General features: G+C 41.8%; 1 protein-coding gene across 2 annotated transcripts in view; it reads right to left on the bottom strand.

Moving 5' to 3' along the window:
* Positions 1-1444: 1444 nt before the first annotated feature.
* PARD3B (par-3 family cell polarity regulator beta) overlaps positions 1445-25565 on the bottom strand; it is a 2266259-nt gene continuing 2242138 nt past the window's right edge. The window contains exon 22 of one of the 2 annotated variants that reach the window (XM_073633364.1): positions 1445-2401. In XM_073633364.1, coding sequence (XP_073489465.1) covers positions 2080-2401 — 322 coding nt within the window. In that variant the 3' untranslated portion in view covers positions 1445-2079. The remainder of the gene's footprint in view (positions 2402-25565) is intronic. The other variant, XM_073633363.1, reaches the window with a different exon arrangement.

Raw genomic sequence — 25565 nt, 5'->3', positions numbered from 1 at the left:
GTCACTGTACTAATGACAATGGCAGACAAGGAGTTAACATAAAGGGTGATCAAGGGGTTAAATGTTTGGCCAACATGTGTTACTGTGTACTGTGTGTGCTGTTTTTAATAAGCAATGTGCTGTTTTTTACTGCTTTGCAGGAAGGAAAAAAACAGCACATTGCTGCTGTCAGAAGAAAGCCCTGTGTATGGCTCTCTTTAGTAATGTCCAGAGTTGATCATCATTTTGCTGGTGACCAATCAGTGACCAGCAGCCGCTAATGGCAGCACAGCTGGGGCGGCGCTGGTGCTCTTTACCCCAGCGCGTGGATCACGTACTAGCCCTGCCACAATATATCTACGGTAGGCAGTCAGCAAGTGGTTAAACTGCACTAGTTCCTTGTGTTAGTGCCGTTTGGTCTATTACACTACTGAAGCATCTGTGTGTCTGTTCCTGTATTGCTCTTCTGTTGAAGACCCGATCTGCTCCTGAATTTGCCAGAACTCTGTCTGCACCTACCCCTGGCTTGCCTATGGACCATGCTTCTGCCTTATCCTCCTGCTCATCTGCCTTGTTGTTACCGACCCTGGCCTGACTCCTGTCTACACTTCTGCCTGCCACCTGTGTCTGATCTGCCTGCTAGTTGTTGACCTGGCCTTGGTTCTTCTTTCTGCACATGATCCAGCCATATCTGTGCCTGACATCACTTCTTGCTCTTCTGCCAGCGTGCCACCAGCTAGCTGCTCTAGCGTATCCTGACGCACATCTGCATTCTCCAGCAAAAATCTTATCAGGCACTTGTGCCACTCTGTGATCTGGTGTTCCCTGTTACTCTACCCGGGGCTCCTGAGCCAGAGCTGTAAAAGACGCCTTATTCTACATTTTGGGCTCCATCCGCAGGTATATTACAATAGGTTTTTGAAGAGTTGATCAAAACTAGAGAGAAATACACAGATTTTACCTAAAATTATCAGATTTTTCCACCAGTTTTGAGCAAGGCAACTTCAACACTATTTCAATCCCAAGTGGTACAAATTGATGGAAACTTGTCATGTGTATGGCCAGCTTTACTCTTTGCCTCCAGTCTAATCAAATGCATTGAATCAGTATTATCTTTTCAGTCTAATGATCAGGTAGCTAACCTAGGAAGCAGTAAACTAATACTTTGCCGCGTTTTCTATTTATTTCAATGAAACCCCTCAAAATGCATGTCAATGCAGTTCATCGCAATGCACCCTGTACTGAATGTCAACACAAGTCATAACATGTATTAACACTTATTGACATGCATAATTATATATTTGCATGCGTCATGATTTGCCAACTGACATCATGGCGCACATTGAGGTCTGTCCTAATGTTGACAAAATGTGTTTTGAAATGAATTGTTCAATTGAAAACACATTGAGCAAATACATAAAAGTGCGAATTGCAAACCAAAAAGTATCAGCGTGATGATTCTGAAATGGCAGAGGTGTGTGGATCACAAAAATGACTGACCGAAAGTACAAATCCACTGGCAGCTAAAACAGTAAACACATTTTATATTTAGCTGCTGGTGCAAAAGAGAAATATGTTACATATGTGAATAAATGTAAATAAATTTAAAGTATTTAGATAAAAAAAGTGCATGTGAAATGTAATCATTTGATATAATAAAACTAACTTACTAGGAAATCAAAAGGTATGTGGAAATTTTTAGCAAATGCTCTAGTAATGCCAGACAGGCATATTAGACCTTTTTGCAATAATGATACATTCTGTAAATGATACATATGTATGGATGTCATCACCAACTGTGGCTTGCATACAAATCAAATAAAAAAACAAATACCTAAAATTCCTTCATGTTCAGGAAATTTAAATACCATACAAAATGCACATGTGGTTAGAATCAATATTCATATAGGTAGATCGAAGGCATCAAAACCGTACTGCGCTGTGAACAGATATTGCTTTACATAAGGCTATATTTTTAACACCATTCCATAGAGTACCGTAAAATTGTTTTGGTATTTGCACAGTTAGCAGCTGAAAGCTGGTTATGTCCTTTCATTTCATAGTATGTTTAACTCCAGGCATATTGTGCTAATAGGTAGACTATACAGCAGCAGTCATGGCATTTTTATGTTTAGGATCCTGACTTCTGTACTGATACCGATCTTGTCCTGATCTTCCTCCAGTACCATATCCGGGAATTTGACTTTGAGGAGGCGAGGGTGGAACATCCTGCCGCAGAGGACCTTTGGCCAGTGGTGCCTGATATGGAGGATATCTGTAGTTATCTTCTTGATGTACTTTGGATCTGGAATAAGTACCTCTAGTGTTTGATGCAGCAACATCATAGTAATAAGGAGGGTCCCTCTCCATGTACATTGCCCTCGGTCCAGCCATGTATTCCACAGTATCCACCGGGCCTGGTCTGCAAATAAACACAACATTATTGTACTGTAATCTGGAGCTGAAAGTATTTCTAAAAATGATCAACTTTTTTTCACTTGCTCGGATAAATAGACATTTAATTTGATTTATTTCTACCTAAGTTTAAAAAAAGGTTCGAAATAATGTGGTTGGTATGGGCAAGACAAGCCATCAAGGTTTTACAAGTGCATTGTGTAAATATTGATATAACAGAACACATTATAATTTGGTAAAAGTTTTAAGTTTAGGTTTTTTGGACAAAACAAATTCAACCCTGACCAGAAGCTGTCTTATTAATTGATTGCACCAATAGAGAAGAGCTGCCAGTAAATCTGATTAGATACAGTACTGTGCAAAATTTTTAGGCAGGTGTTCAAAAATGCTATAAATTAGGAATGCTTTCAGAAATAGAAATGTTATTTTTACCAACTGACAAAATGGAAAGTAAATGAACGGAAGAGAAATACAAATCAAATCAATATTTGGTGTGACCCCCCTTTTGCCTTCCAACCAGCATCAATTCTTTTAGTTACACACAGTGTTTGTGCACACAGTTTTTGAAGGAACGCCTCAGGTAGGTTGTTCCAAACATCTTAAAAAACTAAGCACAGTTAGTGCCTAAGATCCTTGTGTCTCTTCATGTAATCCCAGACAGACTTAACGATGTTGAGATCAGAGCTCTGTGGGGGGCCAAAAATGTCACTCCCAGGGCTCTTGTTGTGCTTTACACTGACGATAGTTCTTAATGTCATTGGCTGTATGTTTGGGGTTGTTGTCCTGCTGTAGAATAAATTTGGGGCCAATCACATGCTTTGCTGATGGTATGGCATGATGGATAATTATCTTCTTGTATTTCTCAGCATTGAGGACTCAGTTGATCCTGACCATGGAGCTATTGCATTTTAGCCACAATTCTTCCATGAAGACCACTTCTGGCCAGACTTCTGCAGACAGTAGATTGGCGTACCTGGGTCCAACTGGTTTCCACCAGTTGTGTGCTGATGACACTACTGGACATCTTCCAATGTTGAAGAGAAGTAAGCATGATGTATCTTTCATCTGCTGCATTTTGGATTCCATGACCACTGCATCTACTGTCCTCAATGTTGCCCGTTTCTTTGTGCTTCTTCAAAAGAGCCTAAACAGCACATCTTGAAACCCCAGTGGTCTGAAATCTTTGCCTGGGAGGGACCTTCCTTATGCAAAATAACTACCTTGTGTGTTGTTGCTGAGCCCAGTCTTGCCATGGTATATGACCTGTGACATGAAACTGTGTTCCACAACTTCACCGTAGTAGCAGTTTGGTTGGTTCTCACCCAGTTTTAAGCCTCCTACACAACTGTTTCTGCTTCTGTGTGCTTCAATCTGCATATGAAATTGATGATAATTAGCACCTGCTTGGTATGAATGGTTAATCAGAGACCGGACTCTAATCCTACAAAATCCCTGACTTTGTGCAAGTGTAAGAAATGATGCTAGTTTGAAGTCAAATGGTGGTCACACCAAATATTGATTTAATTTAGATTTCTCTTCTGTTTGCTAACTTTGCATTTTAAAATAAAATATTTTATTAAAATAATAAAAATAAACAATTAAAATATATATTTTTAAAGCATTCTTGCTTCACAGCATTTTTTCACTCCTGTCTAAAACTTTTGCACAGTACTGTATTATGTGGTGATTTATTGGATCATTGTTTAGCATGACTAAGTACTATAGCTGTCCATACACATTCTTGCTCACCCGTGTTATCCATCGATTCTCCCATCCACACTAATCAGCATGGATAGAGGAATGTAAGCTGGCAGCTTTTATATTAAGCTTCTGCTCCAACAGTTGCTAAAAAACTGGATAATGCTTGCATCTGATTGGATGGAAGCACTATTCAGCTGAGAATTTTTGGACCGGCTCTATCAACAAAAAGTCAACTGAAGAATCGACTTTTGTCGAGCATAACTTCTTCCATATCTAGTTAATTATTTTTAGTCATCAACTCCTTACAAGGATGACCCAACATATGTTTGCACTGTTTAGTATACATAGAAATCTAAGCCAGTGAAGCATAACAACAGCTTGTCTCTTCCCAACCCACAGTGGTCAGTGCAAATCAGAAATAAAAAGTATTCAAACCCACCAAATTTTCTTGTGATTTAGCAGTAATTTCTCACCCTCCCTCTGTGACCAGTTTAAAGTTTATGCATAGCCAAGGATAGAGTGGAGTAAAAACCCCTCTGAGGTTTATATTTCTGTCTGTGTCCCTTCTTGGTAGATTTGCCCTTGCTATTTAACCATTGTTATCGACACTGAAACTGAAATCAGTGCAGGTGAGGGTAACTGTTCCAATATAGACACATGTTCTAGTGACAAATGTCTGAACTTGGCATACACTGATCAAAATTTGGCCATTCCAGCAGGGTCAACAGAAGTTGACTATTTAATCGACTTCTATTAAAGGTACATGCTGTAAAATCTGGCTAAACTTAAAAAAAAAATAACTATGAACGAACAGCCTATGAAGGGATATCCTCTCACTCTGTAGAAGTTTTTCAATTCCAGGACAGAAACTGAAGAAAAATCTGCAATATCCAGATGCCAAAAAATAAATTAAGAGGGGTTTATAACTTTTTCCTATTTACATGTGAAAAAAAAAAAAAAAAGGTTTTGATTTTTTGCCTATGCATACACTTACAAAATAACTATAGATAAAAGCTAATCAATGAGATCATGTGATGAATGTCAGATCTATGTCATCTTTAGACCTAAGGCCCCATTCACACCTGAGCGTTTTGTAGCTTGAAGCCTCAAGCTACAAAATGCTTGAGGGGAAAAAATCCATTATTCTCTACGGAGATGGTTCACATCTCCACTCCAAGTCGCCTGAAGTTCAAACAAGTTCTGGACCCTTTTTTTGTCGCTCGAATCGGGCAGATTTGGGCGTTTTTCACCCAGGAACCAGATGAAAAAATCTAAAAACATAGCAACAAATGATGAAACAGATGATTTTTCCAACTGGCTAATAAAAAAAAACGCTAAAGCTCAAAAATGCCGGAAAACGCTGCATGGAAACACGCAAATACGCGTGACAAAATGCCTGAAAAACGCTTAAAATCAATATGCTCAGGTGTGAATGGGGCCTTAGCAGACAACTGTGAAAGTGGCTGTGACACTAAAGACTGATATACTTGGACCAAAAATTCCTGCTGAACCTATCAACTTTTGGTCAATGTGTACTGCTGTCTTTTCAACAGAAACCAGCCGAACCGTCCTGTTGGAAAGCCAGCATTCGATCAGTGAATGCAGTCAGTGGCTGCAGTGCTGATCTGTGTATTCTGGCAGGTGGGATGGGGCTTTGGGTCTCACTGGCAGAATACAATAGCACAGGAGGGGAGATCCCTGAATCAAACATTGTTTGTGTTGAAGCAGGGATCTGAGTGTTTTTTTTTTCTTCATTCAACCCACTGGCTGAACGGAAAAAAAAAACCCTGCAGGTGTATACCCAGCTTAAAGGACATAATTATAAAACAGTGAATCTGACATTCACTCCAGGTGAATCTTACAGGTGCATGTGTTTTAGGCTCAGTTCACATATATGCAAATTGGATGCATTTTAAACCGCATCATGTGAATCGAACCGGCTTTCAATAGAGCTGGTTCACACATGTCTGGGGAGACCGCTGTCTGTTTCTGAAAAGGATCCTGTGCAATTTTGGGTCCGATTTAGGTACAAATTCAAGTAAAAATCTGCACCTGAATTGCACCTGAGCCAGTGAACAAAACCACACCGGACTGTGGACTGCAAACCACAGCTGGACATGTGTGAACCTAGCCTTAAACAGCGTGATTGACTGGCCCTATGCGTGACACTGTGTGGCAGGCAACCAGAGAAATATCTTTAATGGCCGAATAATCTGGGGACGTTTAACCCCCTTCTAATGTATATGGTTGTGTATTTTATACCATCACATGCTTAAAAGTTATAACAATAATGAATAATATTTCATGGAATTAAATATTTTAGAGCAAAAAAAACCCCTTACTTTCCCACTGCAACACACAAGACTCACATGTCACATGACTATAAAACAGTCATCCTTTGGTTTTTAATTAAACTCAGGAGTCTTCCTTGATGGAACGCTATGATGACAATTGCATTTTCTTATATATCATGAATTAAAATAAAGAATGTATGGAATAGTGGATAACTGCTCTCAAACATGGAACCAGAATTCCTTATGAACCTGTTTTTTTATGCTCATCTGCATTACAGGAATATGGTTGCAATGGGGACAGAATGTTCAAACTTATGTAGAACAGGGGGATAAAACTCTTGTCAACAAGCCCTTAGACAGGTATATGTATGCCCACTTTTTGTATATGGTATAAACTCAGTTTAAGATGTGGACAGAGCAATTTTAGTGGCTTTGAAAAGAGGTGATCTTTGACATGTAAAGCAAATTTGACACTTGACAATGTGCAACAATCATCAACCGTGATTTGTCATACAATGCAGACATTTTCAGTATGTAGTAACCTTGTAGTCCGATATACAGTATACACCAATAACCTCAATTTCTTTTGTACCTTTGGACAAAGGGTCATAGGAGAAATTTCCCTTCACTTAATATTCCTTAACAACCCCAACGTGAAGAGAAACACAAAAGTTCACAATTGTCACCAAAACAATTGTTTCATTTATTTATGTTTCAATGACAGTGGTCTACAGTACAAACAGGGAAGATGAATCTCCCCAACAGGGACACAGACAGCAGGGTTTATCACTTTCCCATTCTATCCCCACCCTATAAATAAGTTGATTACCTAGAGATTGTGTAGCGTCTCCCTTATATATGTTAAAAAGAAAAGAAAAGTGAGAAAGTAACGTAAATGACTTCCTATCTATGCCTCATGCACACAGGACGTTTATTTAACTCTCCTGAGAAGCCAGCGGCATTTTTGCAGAAAAAATGCCTGGCACTTGTAAAAGTGTTTAAAGCTTCTACAAGCTTTTAGGAGCTTTTACAAACTTCAAGCTCTTGGGCGTTAATTAATTTTTGTTGGCCAGAATAAATTATTTATTCTGGCCATTAAAACGAATTAATGCTCAAGCACTAAACATGTCTAGCATTTAGGCACATTTAGCAGATTTTAGTAGCGCCAAGCATTTTTTCTACCCAACTCTGCTGCTCCTGGATGCACTGGCAGAGGGTTTTTCTATCTACCTTTAAACTCTCCTGCCACTAAACACTGCTAAAAGCTGAGATGTGCATGGACACATAGGCTAACATGCAGGGGAGTTTAGAGGCAGGAAAAAAAACTCCAAACACCTCTACATAGTTACATAGTAGGTGAGATTGAAAAAAGACTGCTCTAGGAGCAGCTATAAAAATGTCCAGTGTGCATGAGGCCTTAAAGATTTATCTACATTGAAAAATATTACTTCACATTCACAAAATGTATTAAATCGGCTCTAAAATCTGTGTAGTCATTCCTAGATGATCAATGCATGTAGACCAAATTCAACCTTTTTGGCACACGCATGGATCTAAAAGAATTACTTTGGCTGAGACACTCTCCTATGATGGATATAAATTTGAATTCCAATAAGTGATGACCACATTGACAGCTGTGAAATTATTCTCTCTCAGTATTCCATTCATCCCACAGAGGAGCAACTGAATGTATTTTGCTTGGCCTACGGCTCATACAGCACACCAACGCTGGTCACGGGTTCAATCATTTGGCAGTCAAGTTGATTAAATGGAAGGTAATGTATGTGAACAGATTTAGAAATAGTCCAGTGAAATGTCACATAATAATCTACAGTGCCAAGACCCTCTACCATTCATGTATCCAGTAGTTTACAAATGAATCTGCCATAATAACTAGACAGCTGATGATTGATCTCCATTGAGCTGAGTTGGCATGTTATAATCACTTCCCTGAATAGTTTGCTGAAAACCTGAAATCTAAGACATCTTGAATCCTAACAGGATTGCACAGTTATAATACTTTATTTTCTTTGTCTATGCATGCTGATAGGCTGTGCCAATCGCTCAGATTAATTGAAGAATGAAAATTTGTTATGGTTTCAGTTTTATGGAGCAAAAACTGGTCATACACTGTAACACTTGCAGCAAACCATAATAGCCTACTGTGTTGCCAAAATGGCAGATAGTAAGAGGGGGGATTTACTAAGACGAGAGCATCAATGCATGACAACCAATCAACTTCTAGCTGTTATTTTATAATTTTCAACGAAATAAGCTAGAAGCTGATTGGTTACTGTGCACAGCTGCTCCAGCCTTAGTAAATCTCCCCATGGTTACATTTGTTTGATGTAGCATTGGGATCAGGGAAACTGGGTATGTAAACCAATTACACAGATTATTGTGTTTTTTGTTTTAATTTCTTTTAGAGCCATCAGTGTCAAGTCAGCTTCAGCAGCTTGCTAGCTTAAGTAATTGTTTGCAGAAAGTTTGGAAGCAGGGAGGGGCAGCACATGTGCAATGCTAAATAAAAGATTTGTTGCAGCAGCAACATCAAGAAGAATGGGAGGCTGACTGATGTAAATGGGTTAAAAATTGCTGAGTGCCAAAGGCACTATCAATGTCTGTGTGATGCATCCTTTCATATGTGTGAGGTAGAAGTGGCTGAGAATTATCAGCTGTCATGTATTGATTAGTTGAAAAAAAATATTCTCTTGTGTTGAATAAATTAGTACACCCAGACATCACAATGTCTCCTGGCTCACTAAATATGCTTTCTGATAAGCACTGGAAGGATGAAAAGTGAGCACCTGTTGGGCAAACACGGCATGCTCAGGTGACTGGTCCAGGTTTTACACCCTGGACTACATAGGACCATGGCTTAGTTTATCTGTGACTAGAGCTATTATAAGTACAATCTCAAGATCTTTTCAAGGCTCCTTTTTGTTTTGTTTTTTGGGTGTCTCAATGGTCCATCATGTCGTGTACATTGAAGTTCCTTTTTCAAGTGTTAGCAGCAGCAGTGACAACATTTTTGGTGTGATGCAGCAGTTATTTAAGAGGAACCTAATCTTCAGAGGTGTGGCTGGGAACTGTGTAGCCTTACAAAGACATAAAGCTGCTGCAGGTGCTGGGTGCACAGTATAGCTGTGTAATAGGCCTGATTTATCAAGTTGCCATAGCACGCATGGGGGTTGATTTACTAAAACTGGAGAGTGCAAAATCTGGTGCAGCTCTGCATAGAAACAAATCAACTTTTAGGATTTTTTTGTCAAAGCTTAATTGAACAAGCTGAAGTTAGAAGCTGATTGGCTACCATGTATAGCAAATCCCAAAATTGTACACAGTACACAGTACTTATGGCGCTTCTAGGAAAAGTGCAGAGTGACTTAGTCCATTGGAACCTTCATCTGTATCTGTAGATCATCAACAGAGTAGGGGAAGGATGGAGCAACTGGATGGATGGATGGATGGATGAGAGAGTAATCGATGGATGGGTGGCTGAGAAGGAACTGAGACTGGAATCTCTGCAGCTCCTGCGAAAGATCTCGTTAGGATCACCTCACTGCAGCAGAAAACAAACAGCAGGGCGCTGAGGTCAGTAATAAATAAAAAAATCACTTTATTAAAATAAGCAGCCCACTTACATTGAAGTTAGCCTGGAACAGCATGGATAGGGAACACCTGAGATCAAGCAGCTGTGATCAGTGTGAGGCTGTAGGCGTCACTGAGCAAACAGAAACTAAGGATGACAGGGCGCCAGCCAGATCAAGGTATGGATATTTGCGTTTCTAGCCATGTACGAGGATGACAGCTGTCAAAATGCCTGGTTGATGTCAGGAGAGGGGGTGTGCATGATGCTTTTCCAGGGACTTCACCCTCTTTTTCAAATACATGCACAGTGAAAGGAAGTGATGGGCTTTTAAAGCCAAAAGGGCAGGAAGGGGAGGAACATGGGAGGGGAAGGAAGCAGAAAGCCCAGCTGCTGCATAGAGCCAGAGTGGCAGGAGGAAAACCCTCAGCTTTTAAAGATTTTATATCTTTTTATCCAAATCTTTTATTTTGGAGTAATATTTTATCCATGTTTATCCATGTATATTCAAGTCTTTCACCTGGTGTAATACTCGATCCTTATAATTATAGTGCAACTATTTTGTTTTATTTGCTTTGTATTTTCTTGTATTTTCTTGTCTCACTCAGACATGAGTCTCCATGTCTCCAATAGTAACATTGAATTCCCTGATGCTGGAAGTCTGCAAGCCGAGGGTTAACTGCTCAGCTAAGTCTTCTGTGTTTTTCTCTCTCTCTCCCACTTTCCTCCCAACCCTCTGGCTCTATGCAGCAGCTCGGTTTTCTCCATCCTTACCCTCCCATATTCCTCCCCCTCCTGCCCTTTTGGCTTTATAAGCCCATCACTTCCCTTCACTGTCTATGCATTTGAAAAAGAGGGCGAAGTCCCTGGAAAAGGAAACGCGTCATGTACGTTGCCTCTCCCAACATCCACCAGGCATTTTGACAACTGACATCCTCATGTGCAGCTGTGAACAGAACACCGCCACTAATATCCATACCTTGAGCTGGCTGGCGCCCTTGGTTTCTGCTTGCTCAGTGATTCTGCAGCCTCACACTGATCACAGCTGCTTGGTCTCAGGTGTTCCCTATCCATGCTGTTCCACGCTAACGTCAATGTAAGTGTGCTGCTTATTTTAAGTGATTTTTTTTTACACTGACTTCAGTGCCCTGCTTTTGCTTTTCGTCTGTATTGATTAGCTACCATGTACAGCTGCACCAAATTTTCCTCTCTCCAGTTTTAGTAAATCAACCCCATCGTATACTAAAACTGGCCTTTCTAGCAATTGTATCACATCTAAAAATATCATAAATCATCAAAGAGAGAAACATTTTAGGTGTTATAAACAAATTAGGCTTTCCAAGGATTTAGGACAGACTTTTTGCTATGGAAGTTAAAGTGTTTGTAAACCTTAAAAAAATGATGTTACTGGCTCTTTAATGTATAATCATGTGCTCCTTAATGTCACAATTTGTTTTCAGGCTCCCAGTGTTGTGTAATACCTGATCCTGCCTGTGCCCCTCCACCTGAGAGTTAAAGGAGTTGTAAAGTCTCATGATTTTTCACCTTAATGCATTGTATGCATTAAGGTGAAAAACCTTCCGTGCTGCAGCAGCCCCCCAGAGACCCCCTTTTTCTTTCCTGAACCCGATCGTTCCAGTGACGAGAACGAGCCCAGCAGCTGTCTCAGGTCCTCATTGGCCAGTGGCTCCCGCTGCTGTCAATAAAATCCAGTGACACGGGAGCCGGGGGCAGGGCCGAGTCCTACTGTCTATGTCAATGGACGCAGCAGGAGGACTCGGGAGCCCGCCCGCACGAGTGCCCCCATGGAAAGTGTTTCTCCGTGGGGGCACTCAATGAAGATGAGGAGACAGGAGCACTGCTGGGGGACCCCAGAAAAGGAGGATAATGGCCGCTCTGTGCTGTCGATCCATGCTAGCGTGGTCAGATTATGTCTTGCGTCATCCCTCTGTTTGTACAGGCATGCTGTTAAAGAGCACAGCCTGCCTATACCTTCCGTAGTCAGTGCTAAGCTGCCACCCCCCCGCCCATCACTCCTGGCTTGTGTTACTGTGCATTCTCCTCCAGCTGCTCTTGCTCACCAACGTCTCCTCCCCTACTATGTAGCCACTGGGTGTGCTTGTGTTCCATTGCCTTGGAAATGCTCACACATGACGGCAAATGTCATTTCCTGAAATGACGATCTATGCTTCACAATGTACACATCCACCAGCAGGCCCATTACTCTCTTGAGAGAGAGAGCAGAAAACGATTATGTGACCTGAAAACCGATTACAGACATTTAAAAAATAAATAAACATCGATTAGGAACAAGGCTAGATGACTACTTTAACAGCTTTTTCATTAGGTGAAAATTACTTTCGTTTTTTTGCCATCTAGAAGTCAGCAATGGAATGGTCCGCAATGCTTTTATTATAGGTAAACTGCTGCCCTTAAAATGAAAAAAAACAAAGCCCATTACAACAGTAGCTACTGCTATATTCTGAAGACAGTGTTAGTGTCAAGCTCATATCGAAAGTGCAGTATTAATGATACTATTCACCTGCTGTAGACCCTGACAGCAACAAAGCATCATGTAAATCATTCAACTTCCTCTTTGTTCACATTTTGCTGCATTTACATCAATACTTTATCATGTACAGTGCCTTGAAAAAAGTATTCATACCCCTTGACATTTTCCACATTTTGTCATGTTACAACCAAAAACTTAAATGTATTTTATTGGGATTATATGTGATAGACCAACACAATGTGGCACAAAATTGTAAAGTGGAAGAAAAATAATAAATGGTTTTCAATTTTTTTTTACAAATGAATATCTGAAGAGTGTGGCGTGCATTTGCATTCAGCCCGCTTTACTCTGACACCCCTAACTAAAATCTAGTGGAATAAATTGCCTTCAGAAGTCACCTAATTAGTAAAAAGAGTCCACCTGTGTGTAATTTAATCTCAGTATCTCAGTAATTTAATCTCAGTAGGTGCTCTGGTCAGATGAGACCAAAAGTGAACTTTTTGGCCTAAAAGCAAAATGCTATGTGTGGCGGAAAACTAATTGTGACATTGCACATCACCCTGTACACACCACAACCCCCCCCCCCGAAACATGGTATGGTGGCAGCATCATGTTGTGTTGATGCTTTTCTTCAGCGGGGACAGGGAAGCTGGTCAAAGTTAATGGGAATATGGATGGAGCCAAATACAGGGCAATCTTAGAAGAAAACCTGTTATGCCCCGTACACACGGTCGGACTTTGTTCGGACATTCCGACAACAAAATCCTAGGATTTTTTCCGACGGATGTTGGCTCAAACTTGTTTTGCTTACACACGGTCGCACAAAGTTGTCGGAATTTCCGATCGCCAAGAACGCGGTGACGTACACCACGTACGACGAGACTAGAAAAGGCCGGTTCAGAACCAAGCGCGGCACCCTTTGGGCTCCTTTTGCTAATCTCGTGTTAGTAAAAGTTTGGTGAGAGACGATTCGCGCTTTTTCAGACTCGTGGCTTTCAGATCATTTTCTGCAGTTCAGTTTGTGCTTGTGGGTTTGTATCTGCTCTTCAGTGCGTGCAGTCAGTTCGTATCAGAGTTTTCTGTGCGATCTTGCCCGCTCGTTGCTGTTTTTCAGGTCGCTCTTCACAGGCCTTGCTGTTCTTCAGTGCGTTCTGTTACTTCGTTCTGAGCAGCCGACCATTTTCTAGCCATGTTTCGTATGCATACTCCTCGTAGAGTTCGTGCTGTGCGGGGGCTTGGTGTTGGGGTCCTGACCTTGACACAAGTCCAGTCCATGAACAGGGTGGGGAGGAGTTCATGGACCAAGAATTGGTTGCTTCAGTGTGACCAGTTCTGTCATATGCCTTTGCTCCGTGAGATCCGTGACAATAATCCTGATGATTTCAGGAACTTTCTCAGGATGACGGACCCCGTATTTCACCGTTTGTTGGCTTCGCTGACCCCCTATATTAGCAGGCAGGATACCTGCATGAGGCAAGCCATCACTCCGGAGCAGAGGTTGGTCGCTACCTTGTTGTATTTAGCCACAGGGAGAAGCCTGCAGGACCTCAAGTTCTCGACAGGCATCTCCCCCCAGGCTCTGGGGATCATTATCCCAGAGTCCTGTTCTGCCATCATCCAGGTCCTGCAGAAGGAGTATATGAAGGTAAGATTTTTATCCTTTTATATCACATTTTATTGTATTGAATGTTTCATAATATATTGTATTTCTTCCCTCATTCCCTAATTACCATGATTGTAATATGCTGTGAATGTCCCCTTTGTTCTCATGCATGCTGGATTTTTAGGTAATTATTATTTTATGTCCTTCATACATATTTGCCCTTCAATAACCTCCCCAGCATGGTCTTTCCTGGCCTATATTCACCTCATGTAGTCACTTAACAATGTATTTTATCATCTCCATAGTAGTGCTTTACCCCAAACACCCCCTAAAATGTTTGGAAATGTTATTTTTGATTTAAATTCAGGCAGAGTGCCAGAGGTTTTTTTTTGTGGTGTCCCCAAATTTTTTTTAACCCTCCCTCCCCCCAACTGCTAAGTCAGCTGATCCCAATTCTCTATCCTCAATCATCTATCTGCTGACTTTGCCAAACCCATACACACTATACCCACCTCTTTACTGGTCAGATGTATGGATGAATTCCCCAAAGCATGTAGTGCAAGGGCCTGCCTGTATACTTTCCAATGGTACTGTTTAAAGTTTTGGTATCCTATTATTATCTTGATAGGTAATAGCAGAATGTTCAAATGTCCTCAAATGTGTACAGTGTGTATTTATATCTTTGTATTATGACACTTCTTACCTGTCCAGTGGTCTGCCAATAGTGTAACTAAGGAGGGGCTGTTCCAAGTAATACCCATTATTTAGGCATTCATCTCTCAATGAAGTGAAGAGGGTTACCTGTCCAAGAGTTCCCCCCCCTATAATGTTAGAAATGGCCCATGAGAGGGGGGGAGGGGGAATATGATAGGTGTACCTTATACTTTGGCCTTGTTAAATTCCCCTTAGTAAATGCTATCTGGAGGTTGCCCCATAATGTTTGTGTATAATCTGCTTGCCATGTATCTTTGAAAAAATAGTAATGTTTATTGTTTTTTCCTCAACAGTTTCCTTCAACGCCACAGGAATGGCAGACTGTGGCCTCCCACTTTGCCCAGCGGTGGGACTTTCCTAACTGCGGAGGGGCAATTGATGGGAAACACGTCCACATCGTCCCACCACCCAACTCGGGGTCGTACTATTATAATTACAAAGGGTTTAATAGTATAGTGATGTTGGCGGTGGTGTTGGCTAATTAAGAGTTCTTGTATGTGGACGTGGGGAAGAATGGCCGGATGTCCGATGGTGGAGTGATCGCCCAGACGGAGTTCTACAGGCGTCTCCAGAATGGCAGCTTGGACTTGCCACCTCCAGAGGACAATGTTGAAGGTCTCCCATTTGTGTTCGTTGCTGATGAAGCATTTGCGCTGGGGGACCACCTGATGTGGCCATTCCCAATGAGGACCCTCACCCCGGAACAGAGGGTTTTTAATTACCGCTGGCCAGAGCCCGGAGAGTGGTGGAGAACACATTTGGAATCCTGGCCCGCCGGTTCCGATTATTTCTGACACCCATCCATATGGCGGAGTATAAACTGAACCATATAATACTTGCCTGCTGTGTTCTCCATAATTTTTTAAGAAAACATTCAGCCAACTATGCTGGCTCAGTTGGGCCTGAGGCCGGAATCCCTAATCCATCAACACTGATGGCGCTTGAAAGTGGCCGTCCTGGCTTGCCCTCCCTGAATGCCCGTGATGTCCGGTTACGCTACCTGGAGTTCTTTGCGGGTAGGGGGGCTATCAATATGCCAGACAATCTGTGACACCTTTTTCAAATAAAAAACAACCAAAAGAAATTCTTTGTGGACATTTACTGCTTGTGTTTGTTTTAGCTGACCCTGACAGAAATGTGTTGAGTGCAGAAAATGTCGTGATTGGGTAACCTTATAAAAAACAGTATTGGCTGGTACTTCCTAAATGCAAAAACACATTTCACTACAAGTGCACTTGCAACTGCACTGAACCTGCACTTGTAGTGCAAAGTGGATTTGCCCTTAGGAAATAACCCCCATTTTTGCATAAAACAGCAATTACATCACCCCAAAAGTGTTGTAGTGTTGAGACAATAATCCACACATTCTTGAGTAAGGCACTTTTTTATACCTGCACAATCACATGTGCATTTCCCAAAGGTTTTTAAAACAAACCAACATGTTTGTTGTATAACAATGTTTGCAGTAGCATTATCAAAAATCGAAATATCCATTTCAGATAAAACAGGCCTGTGTAAAACCAACAAGAAAGCCAAAAAACTTGAACTTACAAAGTTCACATATGGTAAAACCTGAAGGCTATATCAGACATGAGTATTTAGGAACTGTGTTTGATATAGCGTTCAGATGGGGGGAAATCACCCCTGGAAAAGCCAAATTTGGAAGATGCACACCAATTTACGAATGTCAACATGTGCTATCTGCCATCAGGGGGGATCAAGGGACGTGTTTTGGGGGAGCAAGCCCTTCCTCAATGCGACTTTATAATTGAGGAAAGGGTTGCACCCCCAAAACGCGTCCATTGATCTCCCGTGATGGCAGATAGCACATGTTGGCACACTGTGTGCATCCTCCAAATTTGGCTTTTCTAAACATTGAAAAAATTTTCGTACGATAAAACAGGTGATTTTGTGGGGTTTAAATTCGCCCCAAAACATCAATGATGTTATTATTTTTTTTAATAACATCACTGATTTGTTGCTGGATCTTTTGCAATTGGAGATTACACCCCATGATCTCCCCGATGAGTATCTGGGCACTTTCAGATGTAAAGCGTTCTGGATCACGATCGCCTAAAAAGAGATAAAGAACAAAAAAAAAGGTCTCAAAAATCTGCCACCATCCATCTCTTTTACCTGAGCCTGTGGTCGCAGACACTCACCTGTTGTGGTGCCAATCTCCACCACGTCTTCTTCTTCCTCCTGCTCAGCTTCTTGGGTTGGTATTTCCCCTTCTTCCAGAGGGGGGGGGTCTCTAGTCTCCTGGGATGAGGGGTGTCCGAGTCTTTTCTCCCCTATGTAAAACAAAAATGGTATACTTAGCACACAGATATTTGAAGGCAGAACTAGAAATAGGAAACATTGCTTGGAAGTGGGGTACAATTGTCTATTTTAGCCGAGTTCCAAGATGTATATTTTTTAGTGTCCTTTGTCAAGCTGCAATACTTTACCTGTTTAGTACAAGCTTCACAGATGTAGCCCCCCCTATAGTATACACTGGAGCACCTGTGTGGCCCCCTAATAAAAATGGTGTTCTGGGGTCCCACACTAGTGCTCCAGTGTCCAGATGTGAAAACAGCTGCTCAGTGTCCTCTCTTTACACACAATCTAGTTTGCATTTCATTCTAGTAACAAACCCATCTACACAAACAAATATTTGGCATCCAAGTAGGCCCCCAAAAATGTGTGAAAATGCATATGGCCTAAACAATGGTGTTCTAGAGGCCGAAAGAAAAATGTTTGATACGAACGAATAATGGGCCCATGAACATTAAAGTTGACCTTTTTAAACGTTACAATTAATAAAAGCATATGGAGCAGAACGAACGTAATAAAGACAGAAAGAATAGGAACACAGCACAACTACTTACTTTTTTGCAGCACTCTCCGGATCTTTCGGTACTGCTCTGGCTCTCTCAACTTCAGGTCCGACCACTGCTTCCTGAGCTGATCTTTTGATCTTCGTACCCCGAAATTCCTCTCAAGACTCCTGACCACTTTCGCCATGATCTTGGCCTTTCTGATGTTGGGGTTGGGGTAAGGCCCATATTTTCCGTCATAGTCGGACTTCCTCATGATGTCGACCATCTCCAACATCTCCCCAAACGACATATTTGTGGCCTTAAAACGTCTCCTTCTGGATCGGGACGTGCCTGGATCCGGCCTTTCCTCCTCCTCCTCCTCGTTGCTAGAATTAGCACGCACCTGCTGTAACTCCGCCATGTGCTCTTCACCCACTGCGCCGAACGAAAAGGGGCGGGGAATACACTAGAAAGAACGTCAGGGGCGGGCAGATTTACACGCATGCGCAGTGTGTATAAAGCGTAACACGCGTGCGTATTACGTACGATCTGCGAGCGGAGGAAGGAGCATTGGACGCGCCGATCGTAAGAACGAAGGTAAGAGACAAACTTGTGCCTATACTGCTTCTAGATTGAGGCCTATATTGTAACAAGATTAGGAGAGTTTTGTCTGACATTAGGCTTTGTCTTGTGTTGTGTCTTGCAGTGAACATGGATATCTTAATGAAAGACAATGACTTCATGTCAGTATTCATAGATATGCTAAGTGAGCTGCCCTGTCTGTGGGAGATTACCCACCCCCGTTTCAAGAACCAAGCAAAGAGGAAGGCAGCACTGGAGCAATTGTGTGAAATTGTGAAGCAGGTGACCCCCACGGCAGACATCACCTATTTAAAGATATTAATTGGTGGCCTGAGGAGTACATATCTGAGGGAGCGCAAGAAAGTCCTGGATTCACAGAGATCTGGAGCAGCAGATGACATCTATGTCCCCAGGATGTTGTACTACGACAGGCTGCACTTTCTGGCAGACCAGACTGAACCCAGGTCATCCCTCTTCAGTCTTCCTTCCACGCTTCCTTCCCCCCCGGCTGAGGCTTCTGACGCCCAACCTGGGCCTTCCAGGCCACATGTGGAGGAGCCCAGATTGAGCCAGGTATAGCATTCCTCTAAATATTTCTGCTTGTCCAATCAATGATGTTAACTAGATGTTAGTTGGGAGTACTAATTTAGGATTGTGATTGATGATGCAAAAACTAAAACTATGTCCCTTTTTCATACACAGGGAAGTCTCAGCCAGGAGGTGGCCGGGCCGAGCCGGCTGGCTGATATCAAGGTCCCTCCACCCCCCCTGAAAAGAGAAAGTAGCAGTAGGAGGAATACCCTAGAGGAGGCTGCTATAGCATTCTTTTGGAGGGCTACAGAGGTCCTGGGAGCACCACACACCATGCAGGAGAACATTGCTGCCTTCATAGCCTATAAAATGCAGAGGATGGAGGAGGACCAAAAAGCCTTGTGTGAGGCCCTCATATCGGAGGCTCTGGAGAAAGGTATGAGGGGCCAAATTACACCTCACACACATCTTTGGGATGGTCCTCCTCCTCCTCCTGCAGGTCCTCCTCCTCCTCCTCCCTCTCCTCCAGGTCCCCCCAGTCCTCCTCCAGGTCCTCCCAGTCCTCCTCCTCCTCCAGGTCCTACTCCTCCTCCTGCCACATCTCCAACAGCACAGCCACAGCCCGGAATGAAGCGTGGAAGGAAGACCAGACAGTGATTGCCCTGGATCCAGTCTGGTCGGCCAAAAGATGCAGCCTCTTGTGGTACCACAGCCTGGGGACACAGATGTCATCTGCTGCTATCCGGATCTCTGCGAATCCTGGACCAGACTGCCCTCCCTTACATATGGACTCCTCAGGCCACCAATTTTGATGTTGAAGAATTGATGTCTGCCGTGGGGGTCCCAGGCTTCGCTAATTTCTCTTGTTGATCCAGTGTTGCCTTCCTCTTTGTTTGGTTCTGATCCCTTAATAAAGGATTTTTGTTTTGAATTATACTCTCCTATGTGTTTTACTTCAAAAATGACAGCTGGTTTGTGAGGATTCAGGTACATTTCAAATATACAATGTGAAATGAACAAGGGACACCAACACCAAACAATCTCCTGGAGATTAAATAATAAAAGATATCAATGGTGTTGGGGTAACTTGACACACAAAACACACCCAAAAATATTCTGGAGTAAAAATAAAAATAACATTGAACAAAGATCAGCCTTGGAAAAAATCCAAACATTAAAGAAAAAAAAGGCTTAAAATCCAAAATAAAAAAAAATTAAAAAATATAAAACTGTCAGATGTGACAACTAATAACAATATATTCAGGGAATCCCACTAAAAAAACACAAATAAAAGTTTGTGAGAAGTGTGTGTGAATATGAGCAGCAAAACTACTTAATTCTTGTCACATTATAAAGAAGAAGAGAGTGCGCTGTATTAAACCATTTTTAACATTGCAGCGTGACAAAAGTGCTGTATCCATTGCGAACGCTAAGTTTACCAGAACGAGCTGTCCCGTGTCGGAATTTCTTCTGAGCATGCGTGGCACTTTGTGCGTCGGAACAGGCCACACACGGTCGGAATTGACGCGATCGGATTTTGTTGTCGGAAAATTTTATCTCCTGCTGTCCAATTTTGTGTGTCGGAAAATCCGATGGAAAATGTCCGATGGCGCCCACACACGGTCAGAATTTCCGACAACACGCTCCGATCGGACATTGTCCATCGGAAAATCCGACCGTGTGTACGGGGCATTAGAGTCTGCAAAAGACTTGAGACTGGGGCGGAGGTTTACCTTCCAGCAGGACAGCAACCCTAAACATACAGCCAGAGCTACAATGGAATGGTTTAGATCAAAGCATATTCATGTGTTAGAATGGCCCAGTCAAAGTCCAGACCTAAATCCAATTGAGAATCTGTGGCAGGACTTGAAAATTGCTGTTCCCAGACACTATCCATCCAATCTGACAGAGCTATTTTGCAAAGAAGAATGGGCAAAAATATCACTCTCTAGATGTGCAAAGCTGGTAATGAAATACATAAAAAAGACTTGCAGCTATAATTGCAGAGAAAGGTGGTTCTACAAAGTATTGACTCAGGGGGGCTGAATACAAATGCAGGCCACACTTTTCAAGCATTTATCTGTTAAAAAATGTGAAAACCATTTATCATTTTTCTGACACTTCACAATTATGTGCCACATTGTGTTGGTCTATCACATAAAATCCCAATAAAATACATTTACGTTTTTGGTTGTAACAAAATGTCAAAATGTGGAAAATTTCAAGGGGTATATAATACTTTTTCAAGGCACTGTATGATGATGAGTAGGATGACATCATGTTAATGCATTTTTCCATACTGGTAAATCTTATCACCTCTTAAGAATATCTTCCAGAGCAACATACACCCAGCTGCCATGGGCTGGGGTCAAGAAAGTACATGATCCCTGTTTTGCTCCTTGGATACATAGCATAGCCTTTGACTTTTTTTCCATTGCTTACTGAGGTGACTGAACATTTGCAAAGTGGCATTTCGTCATGTAGGAACACCAAAGGTGAATTTGTGAATAGTAAAGCTTCTACTTTCACTTCAATCCTGTATAGGATTTGTCTCATTCTACTTTGCAGCATGGGTCGGATGTTAAATGTCTGTTTGACAGATACTCTAAAGCTCGTTACTGCACAACTAGCCCTGCCAGAGAAATATTCTTTAAAGTGGAGTTCCACCCACTTTTACAACTCTTCAGCATCCCTCACTAAACTGTGCACTGTAAACTAATTGGATATTTTTTTTATCTTTTTTCTCAGTATCTACTGTATATCTGCTGTATTCATTTTTCCCTTCCTCCTCCCTGGCCGTGGTCCATCGCAGCATTTCCTGTTTGCAATGCCTTCTGGGAAGGGGCAGCAACTTCCTCTGACACTGCCGTTGCTATGGAAACCTGACCTGAAACCTATTACACCGCTTGTGCTGCACTGAGCATGTGCGAGATCTGCAAGGATGAGATCCAGGAAGAAATACAGTCTGGCTTCAGGTTGCCCACACTTAAGATGGCCACGGCCTGCTGTAAGTTTATAAAATAACAAACTACTGCTATAAACTAACAAAACAGACCTTAGTTTACAGACTAACTTTACTAGAATACATTAAGATTGTGTATTATAGGGGTATTTTTATTTAAAAAGTATAATTTCGGCCGGAACACCACTTTAAGCATCAGCCAGTAAGTAATACATACACATGTGAAAAGGAACGACTTGTCTTTGTGTTGAAAATTTCCAAAATAAAACACATGCAAGCAAAAGTCAGTATTTGTTGACAGCATTGCACTAGAACTAACTGCATAAGTATGATTGTCCTTACAATTTTTATGTTTTTTATTATAATCGATCTTATTTCACGAACTGACCCTTCTCTACTAGCATATACTAGCCTGTGGTCGACCATATTGATGGCAACAATCCCTGACAAAAAATGACAACTTAAGGAACAAAGCAAATGGCAAACTACACCTTAACCATGATGAACCAGATGTTTTTGGCTCTCAGAGGTGAATGTATAGCAAACACCGTCAGTTAGCAAGTATGGTGATAATTATAAATGTCATCGGCTGAAGATATACTCAGTGGCATGCAAGGCAGCAGCTAAAAGATATTGAACTGCCAAAAAGAACCTAAACATGCCACAAAATATTTTGCGTTAATCAGTGAATCATCATTGGTTTGTGCACAAGTTTGTTTTTAATCTATTTATGGTCATTGAGCAGCTCGGAAGAATAGTAAATCTGCTACTTTTGATTCATCTGAATTTTTTTTAAAACTATTAGTCTTTTATTAAAGATTTCTTAAAGGATAATACAAGAAATTGCAACAAACTTCCCACAGGTGAGATCAAAATGCAAAGTACAAAGAAAAGGCCTTGTCAGTAGATAAAATGGCAAAGGATTGTACAGCATATTCAGCAGAAACTTGTAGATAATATGTAGGATCACAAGGTCTGATATTGAGGTCTACACTTGTAAAGGAGTCAGTAATCAACTAGAAAACGAGATGGGGAAGAATGAACAAAAAAAAAAAAAAACAGTCCAAAAGTAAAAGGTGAATAGAGAAAGATGTAACAAGGTGTAGGTCTTAGCATCAAACTGAAAGGAATTTAGCAAAAATCTTTTGAGGTCAATGGTACAATTACAATATTATCAAGTACCTATCCAGCAGGCGAACTGATTAAGGTGTGTAGAGTAAAATCATATGGAAGAAAGTTAGACCAATAATCTCCTTAAACAGAAAGCTTAAATGAGTTAACTAGCCAGGTATAGGAGTGGGATCAGAACAAAGATTTGAGTTCTTTTTTGAGCCAGCAATCCCATTATTTTCTAAATTTGAGCCATTGATCATGGACACAGCCGAATATACTATCATATCTGAAATGTATCCTGAGAGTGCTCACCACTGAGGAAAGAAGGGGATTCTTTCTGGTTCCAGGTTCTAGTAAGTTCCAATTATGTAGTGTGTAGCTGAAAATACCTAGTATGGAGAAGCCAAAGTTTAATTCCTATAACAAATAAGGCCAAAACTGGATAATTCATCTGAATATTGGCATTTCAATCTGTCCTACATGAAATGTAGGGATCCAGGCAATGTATGCTATACAAATTTGAATGGTAATATTTGCAAAATTTAAAAAGTTTGAACTTTGCCAATCCACCTGCTTTACAAACTGATTTGCACGGGTATTGACACTCTAATGTCCTGTACACACGATCGGACATTGAGCGGACATTCTGACAACAAAATCCATGGATTTTTTTCCGACGGAAGTTGGCTCAAACTTGTCCATGGTCACACAATGTTGACGGAATTTCCGATCGCCAAGAACACGGTCACGTACACCACGTATGACGAGACTATAAAAGGGCAGTTCAGAACCAAGCGCGGCACCCTTTGGGCTCCTTTTGCTAATCTCGTGTTAGTAAAAGTTTAGTGAGAGACGATTCGTGCTTTTTCAGACTCGTGGCTTTCAGATAGTTTTCTGCTGTTCAGTTTGTGCTTGTGGGTTTGTATCTGGTCTTCAGTGCGTGCAGCGAGTACAATTGACATTGTGTTCTTGTTCGTTCGTTACTGATTTTCAGGTCACTCTTCATAGGCCTTGCTGTTTTTCAGTGCGTTCTGTTACTTCGTTCTGAGCAGGCGACCGTTTTATAGCCATGTTGCGTATACGTACTCCTCGTAGAGTTTGTGCTGTGCGGAGGCTTGGTGTTGGGGTCCTTACCTTGACACAAGCCCAGTCCATGAACAGGGTGGGGAGGAGTTCATGGACCAAGAATTGGTTGCTCCAGCGTGACCAATTCTGTCACATGCCTTTGCTCTGTGAGATCGGTGAGAATAATCCTGATGATTTCAGGAACTTTCTCCGGATGACGGACCACGTATTTCACCATTTATTGGCTTTGCTGACCCCCTATAGTCTTGTTTGACTCCACAGTTTCCTTCCAACCCACAGGAATGGCAGACTGTGGCCTCCCACTTTGCCCAGCGGTGGGACTTTCCTAACTGCGGAGGGGCAATTGATGGGAAACACGTCCACATCATCCCACCACCCAACTCGGGGTCATACTATTACAACTATAAGGGGTTCAATAGTATTGTGATGTTGGCGGTGGTGTCGGCTACTTACGAGTTCCCGTATGTGGACGTGGGGAAAAATGGCCGGATGTTAGATGGTGGAGTCATCGCCCAGATGGAGTTCTACAGGCGTCTCCACAATGGCAGCTTGGACTTGACACCTCCAGAAGACAATGTGGAAGGACTCCCATTCGTCTTCGTTACGGCTGAAGCGTTTGCGCTGGGGGACCTTCTTTTGCGGCCATTCCCTATGAGGACCCTCACCCCGGACCAGAGGGTTTTTAATTACCAGCTGGCCAGAGCCAGAAGAGTGGTGGAGAACACGTTTGGAATAATGGCCAGCCGGTTCCGCCTATTTTTTACACCCATACACATGGCGGAGTATAAACTCAATCATATCATCCTGGCTTGCTGTGTTCGCCAAAACTTTTTAAGGAGAAATTCGGTGAACTATGCTGCCTCAGTTGGGCCTGAATCCGGAATTCATGTAAATGAACCAACCCTCACGGCGCTTGAAGCTGGCCGTCCTGGCTTGCCCCCCCTGAGTGCCCGCGAGGTCCATCTAAGATACATGGAATACTTTGCAGGTAGGGGGGGCCATCAATATGCCAGACAATGTCTGAGACATTGTTTAAATAAAAAACAAATTTTACCTACTACAATATTTGCTGACATTTACTGCTTGTGTTTCTTTTAGCTGACCCTGACATAAATTTGGGGAGTCCTGAAAATGGCGTGATTGTGTAACATTATAAAGCACTGTTGGGTGTTATTTACTAAAGGCAAAGACATTTTGCACTACAAGTGCACTTGAGCCTGCACTGAAACTGCACTTGTAGTGCAAAGTGGATTTGCCCTTAGGAAATAACCCCCATTGACACAGAAAACACCAATTTTACCACAACAAATGTTTCAGAGCATTGAAAGAAGAAGCCACCCGTTCTTGATTATCAATCTTTTTAATACCAGCACAATCACATGTGCATTTATAAAAGGTTTTTAAAACAAACCAACATGTTTGTTGTATAACAATTTTTTAGGTCACATTCATAAAAGTAGACATGTCCATTTAAGGTAAAACAGTCATGTTTAAAACAAACAAGAAATACACAACTCTGGAACTTACAAAGTTCAACTTTGTTATAAATTGAAGGCAATATCAGAAATGAGTATTTAGAAACTGTGTTTGATATTGCGTTCAGATGGGGTGAAGTCACCCCAGGAAAAGCCAAATTTTGAAGATGCACACAAATTTCCGAATGTCAACATGTGCTAGCTGCCA

This window comes from Aquarana catesbeiana, linkage group LG06, assembly GCF_042186555.1.
Source record: "Aquarana catesbeiana isolate 2022-GZ linkage group LG06, ASM4218655v1, whole genome shotgun sequence".
Classification (NCBI taxonomy): Eukaryota; Metazoa; Chordata; class Amphibia; order Anura; family Ranidae; genus Aquarana; species Aquarana catesbeiana.
The sequence above is the reverse complement of the archived record's forward strand: the minus strand, read 5'-3'. Positions and strand labels throughout refer to the sequence as shown.